We start from the raw sequence: 19,392 nt of genomic DNA, 5'->3' as shown, positions 1-19,392 counted from the left end.
CACTGTGCTACTTTGCTGCCCTTGGTTGGGGGGGGGGGGGCGGGCGCAGTCTCGGGAGGAGGGGCTTTTAGGACTGAGATCAGGGAAGATTTCTTTGCTCAAAAGCAGGGTGGGGGTGGGGCGAGGTGGGGGGGGGGGGGGTAGGGAGATTTGTCCCGCTGGAGACTGTGTGGAGGACAAGTCAATGAAGGACAATTGGCGCACGCGGAGGCGGACCGTTACACCGGCGCGGCGCGATTCCCACCCCCGCCAAATCCCCGGAGCCGGAGAATTCGGCACCGGCAGGGGCGGGATTCACGCCCAAGGTTTTTGGCTTCGATGGCATTCGAGGGGGATGGGGTGAAAGCGGGGATAGAGCCCAATGGCCTCCCCCAGCTGCTCTGGTCTATGTTTCTGGGGCGCAGACACGGGCCCCATTCTCTGGCTGGGGACGAAGGAGTGGTGTAGAAAGCTTTACGGTAAAGCCTCCATTCAGGGAGACACATGATTCCACCGCCCCTCCATCAGCCTGATCACTAGGCCCTGACTCACCCAGCTCACCCCAACCCTCTGGCCTGCCAAAGTTAACCCTTCCCTTCGTCAGCCGCACATGCCGCCTTCAGCGGGCGGGCCGTTAGCGGAATGAGGAGTGCATATTTAGGGGGGAGAGCGTGTTTTCTCTTCACGCCCCGGCCCGACCTCCGTTACGAGCCTCGGGCCTACACATGTGGCTCCTGACACGTCCACTTGCTGGAAGAGGTGAGGGGGCCCGCATTCCTCTGGCTCCCGCCCGTCGCTCCCTCAGGATGGCCCAGATTCCTCCGCACCCGACCAAGTGCTATCCCTCGAGGTGCGGTCACTGTCATCCTGCGGCCGCTGCTCTGTGCACAGCAGGATCCCACAGAGAGTGACGTGAAGGGGATTCACTTCACCCTTTTTTGGGGGGCGGTCAGGGGCGATAAATATTGGGCCCTGGAGTAACTCCAAACCCCCACAAACCCTCCCCATCCCTGCACATCTTTCACTGGCGGCTGTGCGATCTTTTACATTTAACACTCTCCCTCCGTGCTCCGCTCCCTCAGCACTGACCCTCCGACAGTGCGGCGCTCCCTCAGCACTGACCCTCCGATAGTGCGGCGCTCCCTCAGCACTGACCATCCGACAGTGCGGCACTCCCTCAGTACTGACCTCCGACAGTGCGGCACTCCCTCAGTACTGACCCTCTGACAGTGCGGCGCTCGCTCAGTACTGACCCTCTGACAGTGCGGCACTCCCTCAGTACTGACCCTCTGACAGTGCGGCGCTCCCTCAGTACTCACCCTCTGACAGTGCGGCGCTCTCTCGCTACTGACCCTCTGACAGTGCGGCGCTCCCTCAGTACTGACCCTCCGACAGTGCGGCACTCCCTCGGTACTGACCCTCTGACAGTGCGGCGCTCCCTCAGTACTCACCCTCTGACAGTGCGGCGCTCCCTTGGTACTGACCCTCTGACAGTGCGGCGCTCCCTCAGTACTGACCCTCCGACAGTGCGGCGCTCCCTCAGTACTGACCCTCTGACAGTGCGGCACTCACTCAGTACTGACCCTCTGACAGTGCGGCGCTCCCTCAGTACTGACCCTCTGACAGGGCGGCACTCCCTCAGCACTGACCCACCGACAATGCGGCGCTCCCTCAGTACTGACACTCCCACAGTGCGGCGCTCCCTCAGTACTGACACTCCCACAGTGCGGCGCTCCCTCAGTACTGACCCACCGACAGTGCGGAGCTCCCTCAGTACTGACCCTCCGACAGTGCGGAGCTCCCTCAGTACTGACCCTCTGACAGTGCGGTGCTCCCTCAGTACGGACCCTCCGACAGTACGGCGCTCCCTCAGTGCTGACCCTCCGACAGTGCGGCACTCCCTCAGTACTGACCCTCCGACAGTGCAGCGCTCCCTCAGTACTGACCCTCGGACAGTGCAGCGCTCCCTCAGTACGGACCCTCCGACAGTACGGCGCTCCCTCAGTACGGACCCTCCAACAGTGCGGCACTCCCGCAGTACCGACCCTCCCACAGTGCAGCGCTCCCTCAGTACTGACCCTCTGACAGTGCGGCGCTCCCTCAGTACTGACCCTCCCACAGTGCGGCGCTCCCTCAGTACTGACCCTCCCACAGTGCGGCGCTCCCTCAGTACTAACCCTCCGACAGTGCAGCGCTCCCTCAGTACGGACCCTCCGACAGTGCGGCATTCCCTCAGTACTGACCCTCCATCAGAGCGGTGCTCTCTCAGTACTGACCCTCCCACAGTGCGGAGCTCCCTCAGTACTGACCCTCCGACAGTGCGGCGCTCCCTCAGTACTGACCCTCCCACAGTGCGGCTCTCCCTCAGTACTGACCCTCCCACAGTGCAGCGCTCCCTCAGTACGGACCCTCCGACAGTACGGCGCTCCCTCAGTACTGACCCTCCGTCAGAGCGGCGCTCCCTCAGTACTGACCCCCCGACACTGCGATGCTCCCTCAGCACTGACCCTCCGACAGTGCGGCGCTCCCTCAGCACTGACCCTCCGACATTGCGATGCTCCCACAGTACTGACCCTCCCACAGTGCAGCGCTCCCTCAGCACTGACCCTCCGACAGTGCGGTACTCCCTCAGCACTGACCCTCTGACAGTGCAGTGCTCCCTCAGCACTGACCGTCCGACAGTGCGATGCTCCCTCAGCACTGACCCTCCGACAGTGCGGCGCTCCCTCAGCACTGACCCTCCGACAGTGCGGCACTCCCTCAGTACTGACCCTCCCACAGTGCGGCGCTCCCTCAGCACTGACCCTCCGACAGTGCGGCACTCCCTCAGTACTGACCCTCCCACAGTGCAGCGCTCCCTCAGCACTGACCCTCCGACAGTGCGGTACTCCCTCAGCACTGACCCTCTGACAGTGCAGCACTCCCTCAGTACTGACCCTCCGACAGTGTGGTGCTCCCTCAGCACTGACCCTCCGACAGTGCGGCGCTCCCTCAGCACTGACCCTCCGACAGTGCGATGCTCCCTCAGCACTGACCCTCCCACAGTGCAGCGCTCCCTCAGCACTGACCCTCCGACAGTGGAATGCTCCCTCACTACCGACACTGGGAATGACGGCCTGGATTGTGGAGCTCTCATGGGGCCTCAAACCATTGTCGTCCTGACGTAGAAGCCACAGGAAGAGGGCGAGACGCCTACCCAGCTCTGCTCCCATGCCCGTGGCCTACTTGACACCATTGCCAGTTGGATCTGCAAGGGGAGGTGGGGAGTTGGTGCGTCGAGTTCAAATAATCCTCTCACTGTTTTACCGTTAGGACACCAACTTCGCAGACAGGAGTCTGCGGACTGCTTTCACCTCCGACGCCTTGGCCAATTCACATCCGCTTTCGCCGGGGCCACAGGAGGTGTCCACTGTCGACCAGATCGGGCAGCTGTTCGACGACATCACGTACGAGAAGGTGAGAAGGTCAGGGTGAAAGGTCAAAGGGCGCAAGGTAGCCGGATTTGGGGGGGGTCGTTGTCAGACGGCGCGAGGCATTGATGATTGAGGGGCTGAGGTTCAGGGGCTTCCCTCACCTCAGGACGGCACAAAGCCAAAATGAGCACTGACCCCCCGACAGTGCGGCGGTCCCTCAGCACTAACCCTCTGACAGTGCGGCACTCCCTCAGTACTGACCCTCCGACAGTGCGGCACTCCCTCAGTACTGACCCTCCGACAGTGCGGCACTCCCTCAGCACTGACCCTCCCACAGTGCGGGGCTCCCTCAGTACTGACCCTCCCACAGTGCGGCACTCCCTCAGCACTGACCCTCTGACAGTTCAGCGCTCCCTCAGTACTGACTCTCCCACAGTGCGGCACTCTCTCGGTACTGACCCTCCGACAGTGCGGCGCTCCCTCAGTACTAACCCTCCGACAGTGCGGAGCTCCCTCAGTACTGACCCTCCCACAGTGCGGAGCTCCCTCAGTACTGACCCTCCGACAGTGCGGCGCTCCCTCAGTACTGACCCTCCGACAGTGCGGCACTCCCTCAGTACTGACCCTCCCACAGTGCGGAGCTCCCTCAGTACTGACCCTCCCACAGTGCGGAGCTCCCTCAGTACTGACCCTCCGACAGTGCGGCCCTCCCTCAGTACTGACCCTCCGACAGTGCGGCGCTCCCTCAGTACTGACCCTCCGACAGTGCGGCCCTCCCTCAGTACTGACCCTCCGACAGTGCGGCGCTCCCTCAGTACTGACCCTCCGACAGTGCGGCGCTCCCTCAGTCCTGACCCTCCCACAGTGCAGCCCTCCCTCAGCACTGACCCTCCGACAGCGCGACTCTCCCTCAGTACTGACCCTCCCACAGTGCGGCTCTCCCTCAGCACTGACCCTCCGACAGTGCAGCGCTCCCTCAGTACTGACCCTCCGACAGTGCGGCGCTCCCTCAGTACTGACCCTCCGACAATGCGGCACTCCCTCAGTACTGACCCTCCGACAGTGCGGCACTCCCTCAGTACTGACCCTTGTAGCACCGTCAATATGACGCGAGGCAAGTTGAGGTAATGTCAATTGAAGGCTTCATTAAGCAGAACTTTATCCCCAGCAGCGTGGTTACAGAATGCAGCTGCTGAGGGAAATGGAGGGAAAAACTGGGTTCTTATACCGGTATTTCTGGGTGGAGTCCAGTAGATGGCAGATCCTATCAGGACCTGGCATCCCTCCACCAATAGCCTGTCGACACGTGGTGTACCGTATTACCCCTAATACATACCACCACATTCACCCCTTGTTGAAAAAGAACCCGGCGGGATGGTTGTTTGCATGGTGGTAGGGGTTTACAGAGTCGGTACTGTGCTGTAACTTTGAACAAAACACAAAATTATCGCTTCAACTGGGCCAACGGGCCAAACAGGGTCGGCATGATTCCATAACTATAACAAGACACAATAACTGAAAACATTGAGAGTTAAAGTGATTCGATGAGCCGGATGGGCGCCCTGGTCGTCCTTTCCGATCGTCTCGGGCGTGGTGGTGATGGCGCTGGCTCGAGTCCCGTCGACTCTGGGAGCGTAGCGCTGTCCCCTGTGTCCTTACTCCTGGGCGGGCCTGGGAGGAGAACCGAACCCCCCGGGAAGGGGGTGGCTGCGGGATGAGCCGGCGGGAGTGAGGGGGTGGTGATTGGCGTTGGGGGGGTGTGGGTAGCTCCGGCGGGCACCAGATCTCGCAGGGAGACCGTGTCGTGTCGCCCATTGGGGTACTCCACACAGGCGTATTGTGGGTTGGCGTGAAGGAGATGCACCCGTTCCACCAACGGATCTGACTTGTGCGCCCGCACATGTTTCCGGAGCAGAATGGGTCCCGGAGCTGCTAGCCAGGTCGGAAGTGGCGTTCCAGAGGAGGACTTCGTAGGAAAGAGGAGGAGGCGCTCGTGAGGCGTTTGATTCGTGGTGGTGCACAGCAGGGACCGGATAGAGTGAAGGGCATCCGGGAGGACTTCCTGCCAGCGGGAAATTGGGAGGCTCCTAGACCGGAGGGCCAGCAGGACGGCCTTCCAGACCGTTCCATTCTCCCTTTCTACCTGCCCGTTCCCCCGGGGGTTGTAACTGGTCGTCCTGCTCGAGGCTATGCCCTTGCTGAGCAGGAATTGACGCAGCTCGTCGCTCATAAAGGAGGACCCCCTGTCGCTGTGGATGTACGCGGGGAAACCGAACAGGGTAAAGATGGTGCCCAGGGCTTTAATGACCGTGGACGCTGTCATGTCGGGGCAGGGGGATGGCGAAAGGGAAACGGGAGTATTCATCAACGACGTTCAGGAAGTACGCGTTGCGATCGGTGGAGGGGAGGGGGCCTTTGAAATCCAAACTGAGGCGTTCAAAGGTTCGAGAGGCCTTAACCAGGTGCGCTCTATCTGGCCTGAAAAAGTGCGGTTTGCACTCAGCGCAGATCTGGCAGTTCCTGGTGACTGTTCGGACGTCCTCGACGGAGTAAGGGAGGTTGCGGGCCTTAAGGAAGTGGTAGAAACGAGTGACCCCCGGGTGGCAGAGGTCCTCGTGGAGGGCTTGTAGACGGTCCACTTGTACATTGGCACATGTGCCGCGAGATAGGGCATCGGACGGCATGTTCAGCTTTCCGGGACGGTACAAGATCTCATAGTTGATGGTGGAGAGTTCGATCACCGCAAGATCTTGTCGTTCCTGATCTTGCCCCGCTGCGCATTGTCGAACATGAAGGCAACCGACCTTGGAGTTTCAGCGGGAGGGGAGTGCAGGGACTGCTGCTGGGTGAGTATTTAAGTAAACACTTACCTGGTCCCGTTTCTGTTCCTCTTTGCAGTTTTTTTTTTAATTTTAGTGTTTAAGGCGGGAACAGGAAGTCGACCCGCGGACGTCTGGGAAGTCCCTCACCAATAAATTCTGGTGGAGAGGAAACCCGAGACACTACACGTGTAGTGTCTCCCACCCGCCCTCCTCCTCTAACCTAATAATAAAATCCATTGGTCTGAGGTAAGTACCATATTGTATGATTATATTATTATTTTTTAAATTTAGTTGTTAGCCAGATCTTGGTAGAAAGTTAGAGGAATGGCAGGGAAGGGAGTGCAATGTTCCTCCTGCAGGATGTTTGAGGTGAGGGATGCCGTTAGTGTCCCTGCTGATTTTACCTGCAGGAATGCTGCCATCTCCAGCTCCTCCAAGACCGAGTTAGGGAACTGGAGCTGGAGTTGGAAGAACTTCGGATCATTCGGGAGGCAGAGGGGGTCATAGATAGCAGCTTCAGGGAATTAGTTACACCAAAGATTGGAGATAGATGGGTAACTGTAAGAGGGACTGGGAAGAAGCAGTCAGTGCAGGGATCCCCTGCGGTCGTTCCCCTGAGGAACAAGTATACCGCTTTGGATATTTTTAGGGGGGATGACTTACCAGGGGTAAGCCATGGGGTACGGGCCTCTGGCACGGAGTCTGTCCCTGTTGCTCAGAAGGGAAGGGGGGAGAGGAGCAGAGCATTAGTAATTGGGGACTCGATAGTCATGGGCATAGATAGGAGATTTTGTGGGAGTGTGAGAGACTCACGTTTGGTATGTTGCCTCCCAGGTGCAAGGGTACGTGATGTCTCGGATCGTGTTTTCCGGGTCCTTAAGGGGGAAGGGGAGCAGCCCCAAGTCGTGGTCCACATTGGCACTAACGACATAGGTAGGAAATAGGAGGCCTATGTGAAGATGAGGTGTGAAGTTTCAGTTGGGGCGATGGATAGTTACAAGGTAGCGAGGAAGGATCTAAAGAGAGAGCTAAGACGAGCAAGGAGGGGACATGAGAAGTATTTGGCAGGAAGGATCAAGGAAAATCCAAAAGCTTTCTATAGGTATGTCAGGAATAAGCGAATGACTAGGGAAAGAGTAGGACCAGTCAAGGACAGGGATGGGAAGTTGTGTGTAGAGTCTGAAGAGATAGGCGAGATACTAAATGAATATTTTTCGTCAGTATTCACTCAGGAAAAAGATAATGTTGTGGAGGAGAATGCTGAGCTCCAGCTAAATAGATTAGATGGCATTGAGGTACGTAGGGAAGAGGTGTTGGCAATTCTGGACAGGCTGAAAATAGATAAGTCCCCAGGACCTGATGGGATTTATCCTAGGATTCTCTGGGAGGCCAGGGAAGAGATTGCTGGACCATTGGCTTTGATTTTTATGTCATCATTGGCTACAGGAATAGTGCCAGAGGACTGGAGGATAGCAAATGTGGTCCCTTTGTTCAAAAAGGGGAGCAGAGACAACCCCGGCAACTATAGACCGGTGAGCCTCACGTCTGTAGTGGGTAAAGTCTTGGAGGGGATTATAAGAGACAAGATTTATAATCATCTAGATAGGAATAATATGATCAGGGATAGTCAGCATGGCTTTGTGAAGGGTAGGTCATGCCTCACAAACCTTATCGAGTTCTTTGAGAAGGTGACTGAACAGGTAGACGAGGGTAGAGCAGTTGATGGTGTATATGGATTTCAGCAAAGCGTTTGATAAGGTTCCCCACGGTAGGCTATTGCAGAAAATACGGAGGCTGGGGATTGAGGGTGATTTAGAGATGTGGATCAGAAATTGGCTAGCTGAAAGAAGACAGAGGGTGGTGGTTGATGGGAAATGTTCAGAATGGAGTTCAGTCCCAAGTGGAGTACCACAAGGATCTGTTCTGGGGCTGTTGCTGTTTGTCATTTTTATCAATGACCTAGAGGAAGGCGCAGAAGGGTGGGTGAGTAAATTTGCAGACGACACTAAAGTCGGTGGTGTTGTCGATAGTGTGGAAGGATTTAGCAGGTTACAGAGGGATATAGATAAGCTGCAGAGCTGGGCTGAGAGGTGGCAAATGGAGTTTAATGTAGAGAAGTGTGAGGTGATTCACTTTGGAAGGAATAACAGGAATGTGGAATATTTGGCTAATGGAAAAGTTCTTGAAAGTGTGGATGAGCAGAGGGATCTAGGTGTCCATGTACATAGATCCCTGAAAGTTGCCACCCAGGTTGATAGGGTGGTGAAGAAGGCCTATGGAGTGTTGGCCTTTATTGGTAGAGGGATTGAGTTCCGGAGTCAGGAGGTCATGTTGCAGCTGTACAGAACTCTGGTACGGCCGCATTTGGAGTATTGCGTACAGTTCTGGTCACCGCATTATAGGAAGGACGTGGAGGCTTTGGAGCGGGTGCAGAGGAGATTTACCAGGATGTTGCCTGGTATGGAGGGAAAATCTTATGAGGAAAGGCTGATGGACTTGAGGTTGTTTTCATTAGAGAGAAGAAGGTTAAGAGGAGACTTAATAGAGGCATACAAAATGATCAGAGGGTTAGATAGGGTGGACAGTGAGAGCCTTCTCCCGCGGATGGAAATGGCTAGCACGAGGGGACATAGCCTTAAACTGAGGGGTAATAGATATAGGACAGAGGTCAGAGGTAGGTTCTTTACGCAAAGAGTAGTGAGGCCGTGGAATGCCCTACCTGCTACAGTAGTGAACTCGCCAACATTGAGGGCATTTAAAAGTTGATTGGATAAACATATGGATGATAATGGTATAGTGTAGGTTAGATGGCTTTTGTTTCGGTGCAACATCGTGGGCCGAAGGGCCTGTACTGCGCTGTATTGTTCTATGTTCTATGTTCTATGAAAGGGGACAAGGATGTCAGGCAGGCTTTCAGGGAGCTTGGATGGAAGCTCAGAACTAGAACAAACAGTGTTGTTATCTCTGGGTTGTTGCCCGTGCCACGTGATAGTGAGATGAGGAATAGTGAGAGAGAGCAGTTAAACACGTGGCTACAGGGATGGTGCAGGCGGGAGGGATTCAGATTTCTGGATAACTGGGGCTCTTTCTGGGGAAGGTGGGACCTCTACAGACAGGATGGTCTACATCTGAACCTGAGGGGCACAAATATCCTGGGGGGGGAGATTTGTTAGTGCTCTCTGGGGGGGTTTAAACTAATGCAGCAGGGGCATGGGAACCTGGATTGTAGTTTTAGGATAAGGGAGAATGAGAGTATAGAGGTCAGGAGCACAGATTTGACGTCGCAGGAGGGGGCCAGTGTTCAGGTAGGTGGTTTGAAGTGTGTCTACTTCAATGCCAGGAGTATACAAAATAAGGTAGGGGAACTGGCAGCATGGGTTGGTACCTGGGACTTCGATGTTGTGGCCATTTCGGAGACATGGATAGAGCAGGGACAGGAATGGATGTTGCAGGTTCCGGGGTTTAGGTGTTTTAGTAAGCTCAGAGAAGGAGGCAAAAGAGGGGGAGGTGTGGCGCTGCTAGTCAAGAGCAGTATTACGGTGGCGGAGAGGATGCTAGATGGGGACTCTTCTTCCGAGGTAGTATGGGCTGAGGTTAGAAACAGGAAAGGAGAGGTCACCCTGTTGGGAGTCTTCTATAGGCCTCCAAATAGTTCTAGGGATGTAGAGGAAAGGATGGCAAGGATGATCCTGGATAAGAGCGAAAGTAACAGGGTAGTTATTATGGGAGACTTTAACTTTCCAAATATTGACTGGAAAAGATATAGTTCGAGTACATTAGATTGGTCGTTTTTTGTACAGTATGTGCAGGAGGGTTTCCTGACACAAGATGTTGACAGACCAACAAGAGGCGAGGCCACGTTGGATTTGGTTTTGTAATGAACCTGGCCAGGTGTTGGATTTGGAGGTAGGAGAGCACTTTGGGGACAGTGACCACAATTCGGTGACGTTTACGTCAATGATGGAAAGGGATAAGTATACACCGCAGGGCAAGAGTTATAGCTGGGGGAAGGACAATTATGATGCCATTAGACGTGACTTGGGGGGGATAAGGTGGAGAAGTAGGCTGCAAGTGTTGGGCACACTGGATAAGTGGGGCTTGTTCAAGGATCAGCTACTGCATGTTCTTGATAAGTACGTACCGGTCAGGCAGGGAGGAAGGCGTCGAGCGAGGGAACTGTGGTTTACCAAAGAAGTGGAATCTCTTGTTAAGAGGAAGAAGGAGGCCTATGTGAAGATGAGGTGTGAAGTTTCAGTTGGGGCGATGGATAGTTACAAGGTAGCGAGGAAGGATCTAAAAAGAGAGCTAAGACGAGCAAGGAGGGGACATGAGAAGTATTTGGCAGGAAGGATCAAGGAAAACCCAAAAGCTTTCTATAGGTATGTCAGGAATAAGCGAATGACTAGGGACAGAGTAGGACCAGTCAAGGACAGGGATGGGAAATTGTGTGTGGAGTCTGAAGAGATAGGCGAGATACTAAATGAATATTTTTCGTCAGTATTCACTCAGGAAAAAGATATTGTTGTTGTGGTAGTATGTATTGGGGGTCATGTGGGACTGGAAGCCCTAATGTCATTGGCTGACAGATCCCGGGTCCTGGTTGGCCGTTGACCTCATACTCCGCCCTGAAGGCGAAGTATAAGAAGCCGGTGCCTTCCCCCGCAGGCCAGTTTACTATCGGGCTGCTGGGGAACAGACACGCTTAATAAAGCCTCATCGACTTCACTCTGTTTGTCTCACGGAGTCTTTGTGCGCCACAGTTGTGGAGGAGAATGCTGAGACCCAGGCTATTAGAATAGATGGCATTGAGGTACGTAGGGAAGAGGTGTTGGCAATTCTGGACAGGCTGAAAATAGATAAGCCCCCGGGACCTGATGGGATTTATCCTAGGATTCTCTGGGAGGCCAGGGAAGAGATTGCTGGACCTTTGGCTTTGATTTTTATGTCATCACTGGCTACAGGAATAGTGCCAGAGGACTGGAGGACAGCAAATGTGGTCCCTTTGTTCAAAAAGGGGAGCAGAGACAACCCCGGCAACTATAGACCGGTGAGCCTCACGTCTGTAGTGGGTAAAGTCTTGGAGGGGATTATAAGAGACAAGATTTATAATCACCTAGATAGGAATAATATGATCAGGGATAGTCAGCATGGCTTTGTGAAGGGTAGGTCATGCCTCACAAACCTTATCGAGTTCTTTGAGAAGGTGACTGAACAGGTAGACGAGGGTAGAGCAGTTGATGTGGTGTATATGGATTTCAGTAAAGCGTTTGATAAGGTTCCCCACGGTAGGCTATTGCAGAAAATACGGAGGCTGGGATTGAGGGTGATTTAGAGATGTGGATCAGAAATTGGCTAGCTGAAAGAAGACAGAGTGTGGTGGCTGCTGGGAAATGTTCAGAATGGAGTTCAGTTACAAGTGGCGTACTACAAAGATCTGTTCTGGGGCCGTTGCTGTTTGTCATTTTTATCAATGACCTAGAGGAAGGCGCAGAAGGGTGGGTGAGTAAATTTGCAGACGACACTAAAGTCGGTGGTGTTGTCGACAGTGAGGAAGGATGTAGCAGGTTACAGAGGGATATAGATAAGCTGCAGAGCTGGGCTGAGAGGTGGCAAATGGAGTTTAATGTAGAGAAGTATGAGGTGATTCACTTTGGAAGGAATAACAGGAATGCGGAATATTTGACTAATGGTAAAGTTCTTGGAAGTGTGGATGAGCAGAGGGATCTAGGTGTCCATGTACATAGATCCCTGAAAGTTGCCACCCAGGTTGATAGGGTTGTGAAGAAGGCCTATGGAGTGTTGGCCTTTATTGGTAGAGGGATTGAGTTCCGGAGTCGGGAGGTCATGTTGCAGCTGTACAGAACTCTGGTACGGCCGCATTTGGAGTATTGCGTACAGTTCTGGTCACTGCATTATAGGAAGGACGTGGAGGCTTTGGAGCAGGTGCAGAGGAGATTTACCAGGATGTTGCCTGGTATGGAGGGAAAATCTTATGAGGAAAGGCTGATGGAATTGAGGTTGTTTTCGTTGGAGAGAAGAAGGTTAAGAGGAGACTTAATAGAGGCATACAAAATGATCAGGGGGTTAGATAGGGTGGACAGTGAGAGCCTTCTCCCGCGGATGGAAATGGCTGGCACGAGGGGACATAACTTTAAACTGAGGGGTAATAGATATAGGACAGAGGTCAGAGGTAGGTTCTTTACGTAAAGAGTGGTGAGGCCGTGGAATGCCCTACCTGCTACAGTAGTGAACTCGCCAACATTGAGGGCATTTAAAAGTTTATTGGATAAGCATATGGAGAATGGTATAGTGTAGGTTAGATGGCTTTTGTTTCGTTGCAACATCGTGGGCCGAAGGGCCTGTACTGCGCTGTATCGTTCTATGTTTCTATGACCGTTGGTCAGTGAGGAGAGTGAATCTCCTACCGGCCAGGTAATGCCTCCAGTGTCGCACAGCTTCCACTATTGCTTGTGCCTCCTTTTCCACTGAGGATTGGCGGATTTATGAAGCGTGGAGGGTTCGGGAGAAAAAGGCCACGGGTCTGCCCGCTTGGTTGAGGGTGGCCGCCAGAGCTACATCCGATGCATCGCTCTCGACCTGGAAGGGGAGGGACTCGTCGATGGCGCGCATCGTGGCCTTTGCGATATCCGCTTTGATGCGGCTAAAGGCCTGGCAAGCCTCTGTCGACAGGGGAAAAGTAGTGGACTGGATTAACGGGCGGGCCTTGTCGGCATATTGTGGAACCCACTGGTCGTAATAAGAAAAGAAGCCCAGGCAGCGTTTCAGGGCTTTGGCACAGTGGGGAAGAGGGAACTCCATGAGGGGGCGCATGCGTTCAGGGTCGGGGCCTATCACTCCATTTCGCACTACGTAGCCCAGGATGGCTTGACGGTCGGTGCGGAACACGCATTTCTCTTTGTTGTAAGTGAGGTTCAGGGCGTGAGCGGTCTGGAAGAATTTTTGGAGATTGGCATCGTGGTCCTGCTGGTCGTGGCCGCAGATGGTGACGTTGTCGAGATACGGGAACGTGGTCCGTAAACCGTGCTGGTCAACCATTCGGTCCATCGCGCGTTGGAAGACCGAGACTCCGTTCGTGATGCCGAATGGAACCCTTAAAAAGTGGTATAACCGCCCGTCTGCTTCGAAGGCAGTATAGTTGCGGTCACCGGGACGGATGGGGAGCTGGTGGTAGGCGGACTTGAGGTCCACGGTGGAAAAGACCTTGTACTGTGCAATCCGATTGACCATGTCGGATATGCGGGGGAGAGGGTACGCATCTAGCTGAGTGTACCTGTTGATGGTCTGACTATAGTCGGTGACCATCCTCTGTTTCTCCCTGGTCTTAACAACTACCACCTGTGCTCTCCAGGGCTGTTGCGAGCCTGGATGATGCCTTCCTTCAGCAGCCTCTGGACTTCGGACCGGATAAATGCTCGGTCCTGGGCGCTGTACCGTCTGCTCCTTGTGGCGACGGGTTTGCAATCCGGGGTGAGGTTCGCAAACAAGGAAGGCGGTTCAACCTTGAGGGTCGCGAGGCCGCAGACAGTCAGTGGGGGTATAGGGCCGCCAAATTTAAATGTTAAACTCTGGAGGTTGCATTGGAAGTCCAACCCTAGGAGTGTGGGCGCACAGAGATGGGGGAGGACATACAGCCGGTAATTTCGGAACTCCCTCCCCTGCACCGTTAGGTTAGCGATGCAGAACCCCGTGATCTGAATGGAGTGGGATCCCGCCGCCAGGAAAATTTTCTGGGTGCTTAGCCGAATTACGAGGGAACAGCGCCTTACCGTGTCCGGATGAATGAAGCTCTCCGTGCTCCCAGAGTCGATAAGACACGGCGTCTCGTAGCCATTCGCTAGGACTGTAGTGGTTGCAGTCTGGAGGGTCCGGGGTCGCGACTGGTCGAGGGTCGTCGAAGCCAGACGTGGTTGTTGAAGTTGAGCATCGTAATCAGGCAGTATGTGGCCGTCTGTGTCGGGGTCCTTCAGCCAAGATGGCGGCGTCCACGGATCGAGTGCGATCGGGGGTGGACAAAATGGCGACGCCCATCTCTCGCTCGTGGCGTCCGGGGTCCAAAATGGCGGCGTCCGTTGGTCGCACGTGGATCGCTGGGGGGCTGGGTCTGTGGTCCCGTTTTTTCCCCGGAGATAGCGGCGACCCCGCGGGACTTCCACACCGTCGCGTAGTGGCCCTTCTTCCCGCAGCTTTTGCAGGTAGCCGCGCGGGCCGGGCAGCGCTGCCGAGGGTGTTTCGGCTGGACGCAAAAATAGCAGCGGGGCCCCCCCCCGGTTGGTCTGGTGTTTTGGCCGCGCAGGTTTGCGGGGGTGGGGGGGGTGTCGGAGAGTCGACCGCAGCGGGGGTCCACGGAGCCCAAGAGGCTGTAGTGCGGTCGGGGGCGTAGGCGCGGGCGTTACGCGAGGCCACATCGAGGGATGCCGCCAGGGCCCGAGCTTCTGTAAGTCCCAGAGATTCTTTCCCCAGAAGTCTCTGGCGGATCTGGGAAGAGGCCAAACCTGCCACATACGCATCGCGGACCAGGAGCTCTGTGTGTTCACTCGCTGTGACCGCCGGGCAGTTGCAGTTTCGACCCAGGATCTGCAGGGCGTTATAAACCTCGTCCAGCGATTCCCCCGGAAATTGCCGTCGTGTGGCGAGCTGGTAGCGAGCAAAAACCTGGTTGGCGGGCCGGATGTAGATATCCTTCAGCGCGGCGAGGGCACCGGTGAAACCGTCCTCGTCCTCGATGAGGGAGTAGACATTGGGACTCCCCCTGGAATAGAGGACCTGCATCTTTTGTTCGTCAGTCGGTGTGCCGGGGGCCGTTCGGAGGTAGCCCTCAAAGCATGCCAGCCAGTGCTTGAAGATAGAGGCCGAGTTAGCTGCTTGGGGTGCGATGCGCAGGCACTCCGGGGTGATTCGGAGCTCCATGTTCCCACGTCGTTTTCGTCAATTTAAATTCTGCTTAATAAATTGTAGCACCGTCAATATGACGCGAGGCAGGTTGAGGTAATGTCAATTGAAGGCTTTATTAAGCAGAACTTTATCCCCAGTAGGTGGAAGATCCTATCAGGACCTGGCATCCCTCCACCAATAGCCTGTCGACACGCGATCCCTCAGTACTGACCCTTCGACAGTGCGGCACTCCCTCAGTACTGACCCTCCGTCAGTGCGGCGCTCCCTCAGTACTGACCCTCCGACAGTGCGGCGCTCCCTCAGTACTGACCCTCCGACAGTGCGACGCTCCCTCAGTACTGACCCTCACACAGTGCGGCGCTCCCTCAGTACTGACCCTCCGTCAGTGCGGCGCTCCCTCAGTACTGACCCTCCGACAGTGCGGCGCTCCCTCAGTACTGACCCTCCGACAGTGCGGCACTCCCTCAGTACTGAACCTCTGACAGTGCGGCGCTCCCTCAGTACTGACCCTCCCACAGTGCGGCGCTCCCTCAGTACTGACCCTCCGACAGTGCGGCGCTCCCTCAGTACTGACCCTCCCACAGTGTGGCGCTCCCTCAGTACTGACCCTCCGACAGTGCGGCGCTCCCTCAGTACTGACCCTCCGACATTGCGGCGCTCCCTCAGTACTGACCCTCCGACAGTGCGGCGCTCCCTCAGTACTGACCCTCCGACAGTGCGGCGCTCCCTCAGTACTGACCCTCCGACACTGCGGCACTCCCTCAGTACTGACCCTCCGACAGTGCGGCACTCCCTCAGTACTGACCCTCCGACACTGCGGCACTCCCTCAGTACTGACCCTCCGACACTGCGGCACTCCCTCAGCACTGACCCTCCGACAGTGCGACACTCCCTCAGTACTGACCCTCCCACAGTTCGACACTCCCTCAGTACTGACCCTCCGACAGTGCGGCGCTCCCTCTGTACTGACCCTCCGACAGTGCGGCACTCCCTCAAGTGCTGACTCTCCGACAGTGCGGCATTCCCTCAATACTGACCCTCTGAGAGTGCGACGCTCCCTCAGTACTTACACTCCCACAGTGCGGCGCTCCCTCAGTACTGACCCTCCGACAGTGCGGCGCTCCCTCAGTACTGACCCTCCGACAGTGCGGCGCTCCCTCAGTACTGACCCTCCCACAGTGCGGCGCTCCCTCAGTATTGATCCTCCCACAGTGCGGCGCTCCCTCAGTACTGACCCTCCGACAGTGCGGCGCTCCCTCAGTACTGACCCTCCCACAGTGCGGCGCTCCCTCAGTACTGACCCTCCCACAGTGCGGTGCTCCCTCAGTATTGATCCTCCCACAGTGCGGCGCTCCCTCAGTACTGACCCTCCGACAGTGCGGCGCTCCCTCAGTACTGACCCTCCCACAGTGCAATGATCCCTCAGTACTGACCCTCCGACAGTGCGGCGCTCCCTCAGTACTGACCCTCCGACACTGCGGCACTCCCTCAGTACTGACCGTCCGACAGTGCGGCGCTCCCTCAATACTGACCCTCTGAGAGTGCGACGCTCCCTCAGTACTGACCCTCCCACAGTGCGGCGCTCCCTCAGTACTGACCCTCCCACAGTGCAGCACTCCCTCAGTACTGACCCTCCGACAGTGCGACGCTCCCTCAGTACTGACCCTCTGACAGTGCGGCGCTCCCTCAGTACTGACCCTCCGACAGTGCGACGCTCCCTCAGTACTGACCCTCCGACTGTGCGACGCTCCCTCAGTACTGACCCTCCGACAGTGCGACGCTCCCTCAGTACTGACCCTCCGACACTGCGGCGCTCCCTCAGCACTGACCCTCCCACAGTTCGACACTCCCTCAGTACTGACCCTCCGACAGTGCGGCGCTCCCTCTGTACTGATCCTCCGACAGTGCGGCACTCCCTCAAGTGCTGACTCTCCGACAGTGCGGCACTCCCTCAGTACTGACCCTCTGAGAGTGCGACGCTCCCTCAGTACTGACCCTCCCACAGTGCGGCGCTCCCTCAGTACTGACCCTCCCACAGTGCGGTGCTCCCTCAGTACTGACCCTCTCACAGTGCGGCGCTCCCTCAGTACTGACCCTCCGACAGTGCGGCGCTCCCTCAGTACTGACCCTCCGACAGTGCAGTGCTACCTCAGCACTGACCCTCCAACAGTGCAGCACTCCCTCAGTACTGACTCTCCCACAGTGCGGCGCTCCCTCGTACTGACCCTCCGACAGTGCGGCACTCCCTCAGTACTGACCCTCCGACAGTGCGGCGCTCCCACAGTACTGACCCTCCGACAGTGCGGCACTCCCTCAGTACTGACCCTCCGTCAGTGCGGCACTCCCTCAGTACTGACCCTCCGTCAGTGCGGCACTCCCTCAGTACTGACCCTCTGGCAGTGCGGCACTCCCTCAGTACTGACCCTCCGACAGTGCAGCGCTACCTCAGCACTGACCCTCCAACAGTGCGGCACTCCCTCAGTACTGACCCTCCCACAGTGCGGCACTCCCTCAGTACTGACCCTCCTACTGTGCGACACTCCCACAGCACTGACCCTCCGACAGTGCAGCACTCCCTCAGTACTGACCCTCCGTCAGTGCGGCGCTCCCTCTGTACTGACCCTCCGACAGTGCGACACTCCCTCAGTACTGACCCTCCCACAGTTCGACACTCCCTCAGTACTGACCCTCCGACAGTGCGGCGCTCCCTCTGTACTGACCCTCCGACAGTGCGGCACTCCCTCAAGTGCTGACTCTCCGACAGTGCGGCACTCCCTCAATACTGACCCTCTGAGAGTGCGACGCTCCCTCAGTACTTACACTCCCACAGTGCGGCGCTCCCTCAGTACTGACCCTCCGACAGTGCGGCGCTCCCTCAGTACTGACCCTCCCACAGTGCGGCGCTCCCTCAGTATTGATCCTCCCACAGTGCGGCGCTCCCTCAGTACTGACCCTCCGACAGTGCGGCGCTCCCTCAGTACTGACCCTCCCACAGTGCGGTGCTCCCTCAGTATTGATCCTCCCACAGTGCGGCGCTCCCTCAGTACTGACCCTCCGACAGTGCGGCGCTCCCTCAGTACTGACCCTCCCACAGTGCGGTGCTCCCTCAGTATTGATCCTCCCACAGTGCGGCGCTCCCTCAGTACTGACCCTCCGACAGTGCGGCGCTCCCTCAGTACTGACCCTCCCACAGTGCAATGATCCCTCAGTACTGACCCTCCGACAGTGCGGCGCTCCCTCAGTACTGACCCTCCGACACTGCGGCACTCCCTCAGTACTGACCGTCCGACAGTGCGGCGCTCCCTCAATACTGACCCTCTGAGAGTGCGACGCTCCCTCAGTACTGACCCTCCCACAGTGCGGCGCTCCCTCAGTACTGACCCTCCCACAGTGCGGCACTCCCTCAGTACTGACCCTCCGACAGTGCGACGCTCCCTCAGTACTGACCCTCCGACAGTGCGGCGCTCCCTCAGTACTGACCCTCCGACAGTGCGACGCTCCCTCAGTACTGACCCTCCGACAGTGCGACGCTCCCTCAGTACTGACCCTCCGACAGTGCGACGCTCCCTCAGTACTGACCCTCCGACACTGCGGCGCTCCCTCAGCACTGACCCTCCCACAGTTCGACACTCCCTCAGTACTGACCCTCCGACAGTGCGGCGCTCCCTCTGTACTGATCCTCCGACAGTGCGGCACTCCCTCAAGTGCTGACTCTCCGACAGTGCGGCACTCCCTCAGTACTGACCCTCTGAGAGTGCGACGCTCCCTCAGTACTGACCCTCCCACAGTGCGGCGCTCCCTCAGTACTGAACCTCCCACAGTGCGGTGCTCCCTCAGTACTGACCCTCTCACAGTGCGGCGCTCCCTCAGTACTGACCCTCCGACAGTGCGGCGCTCCCTCAGTACTGACCCTCCGACAGTGCAGTGCTACCTCAGCACTGACCCTCCAACAGTGCAGCACTCCCTCAGTACTGACTCTCCCACAGTGCGGCGCTCCCTCGTACTGACCCTCCGACAGTGTGGCGCTCCCTCAGTACTGACCCTCCGACAGTGCGGCGCTCCCACAGTACTGACCCTCCGACAGTGCGGCACTCCCTCAGTACTGACCCTCCGTCAGTGCGGCACTCCCTCAGTACTGACCCTCCGTCAGTGCGGCACTCCCTCAGTACTGACCCTCTGGCAGTGCGGCACTCCCTCAGTACTGACCCTCCGACAGTGCAGCGCTACCTCAGCACTGACCCTCCAACAGTGCGGCACTCCCTCAG

The 19,392-nt window shown here is 56.8% G+C and overlaps 2 protein-coding genes across 2 annotated transcripts in view; both read left to right on the top strand.

Moving 5' to 3' along the window:
- The window catches only part of LOC140402849 (NAD(P)H-hydrate epimerase-like), a 923,606-nt gene that overhangs the window by 157,303 nt on the left and 746,911 nt on the right, over positions 1–19,392 (top strand). The gene's annotated exons all lie outside the window — the stretch shown is intronic.
- Positions 1–19,392, top strand: part of LOC140402854 (aminopeptidase Ey-like) — a 325,234-nt gene that overhangs the window by 156,282 nt on the left and 149,560 nt on the right. Inside the window, exon 7 of the mRNA XM_072490479.1 lies at positions 3,292–3,435. Coding sequence (XP_072346580.1) covers positions 3,292–3,435 — 144 coding nt within the window. The remainder of the gene's footprint in view (positions 1–3,291; positions 3,436–19,392) is intronic.

Source organism: Scyliorhinus torazame, chromosome 26, assembly GCF_047496885.1.
Source record: "Scyliorhinus torazame isolate Kashiwa2021f chromosome 26, sScyTor2.1, whole genome shotgun sequence".
NCBI classification, from domain to species: Eukaryota; Metazoa; Chordata; class Chondrichthyes; order Carcharhiniformes; family Scyliorhinidae; genus Scyliorhinus; species Scyliorhinus torazame.
Note: the sequence above shows the minus strand (reverse complement) of the source record. Positions and strands in the feature narration are given on the sequence as shown.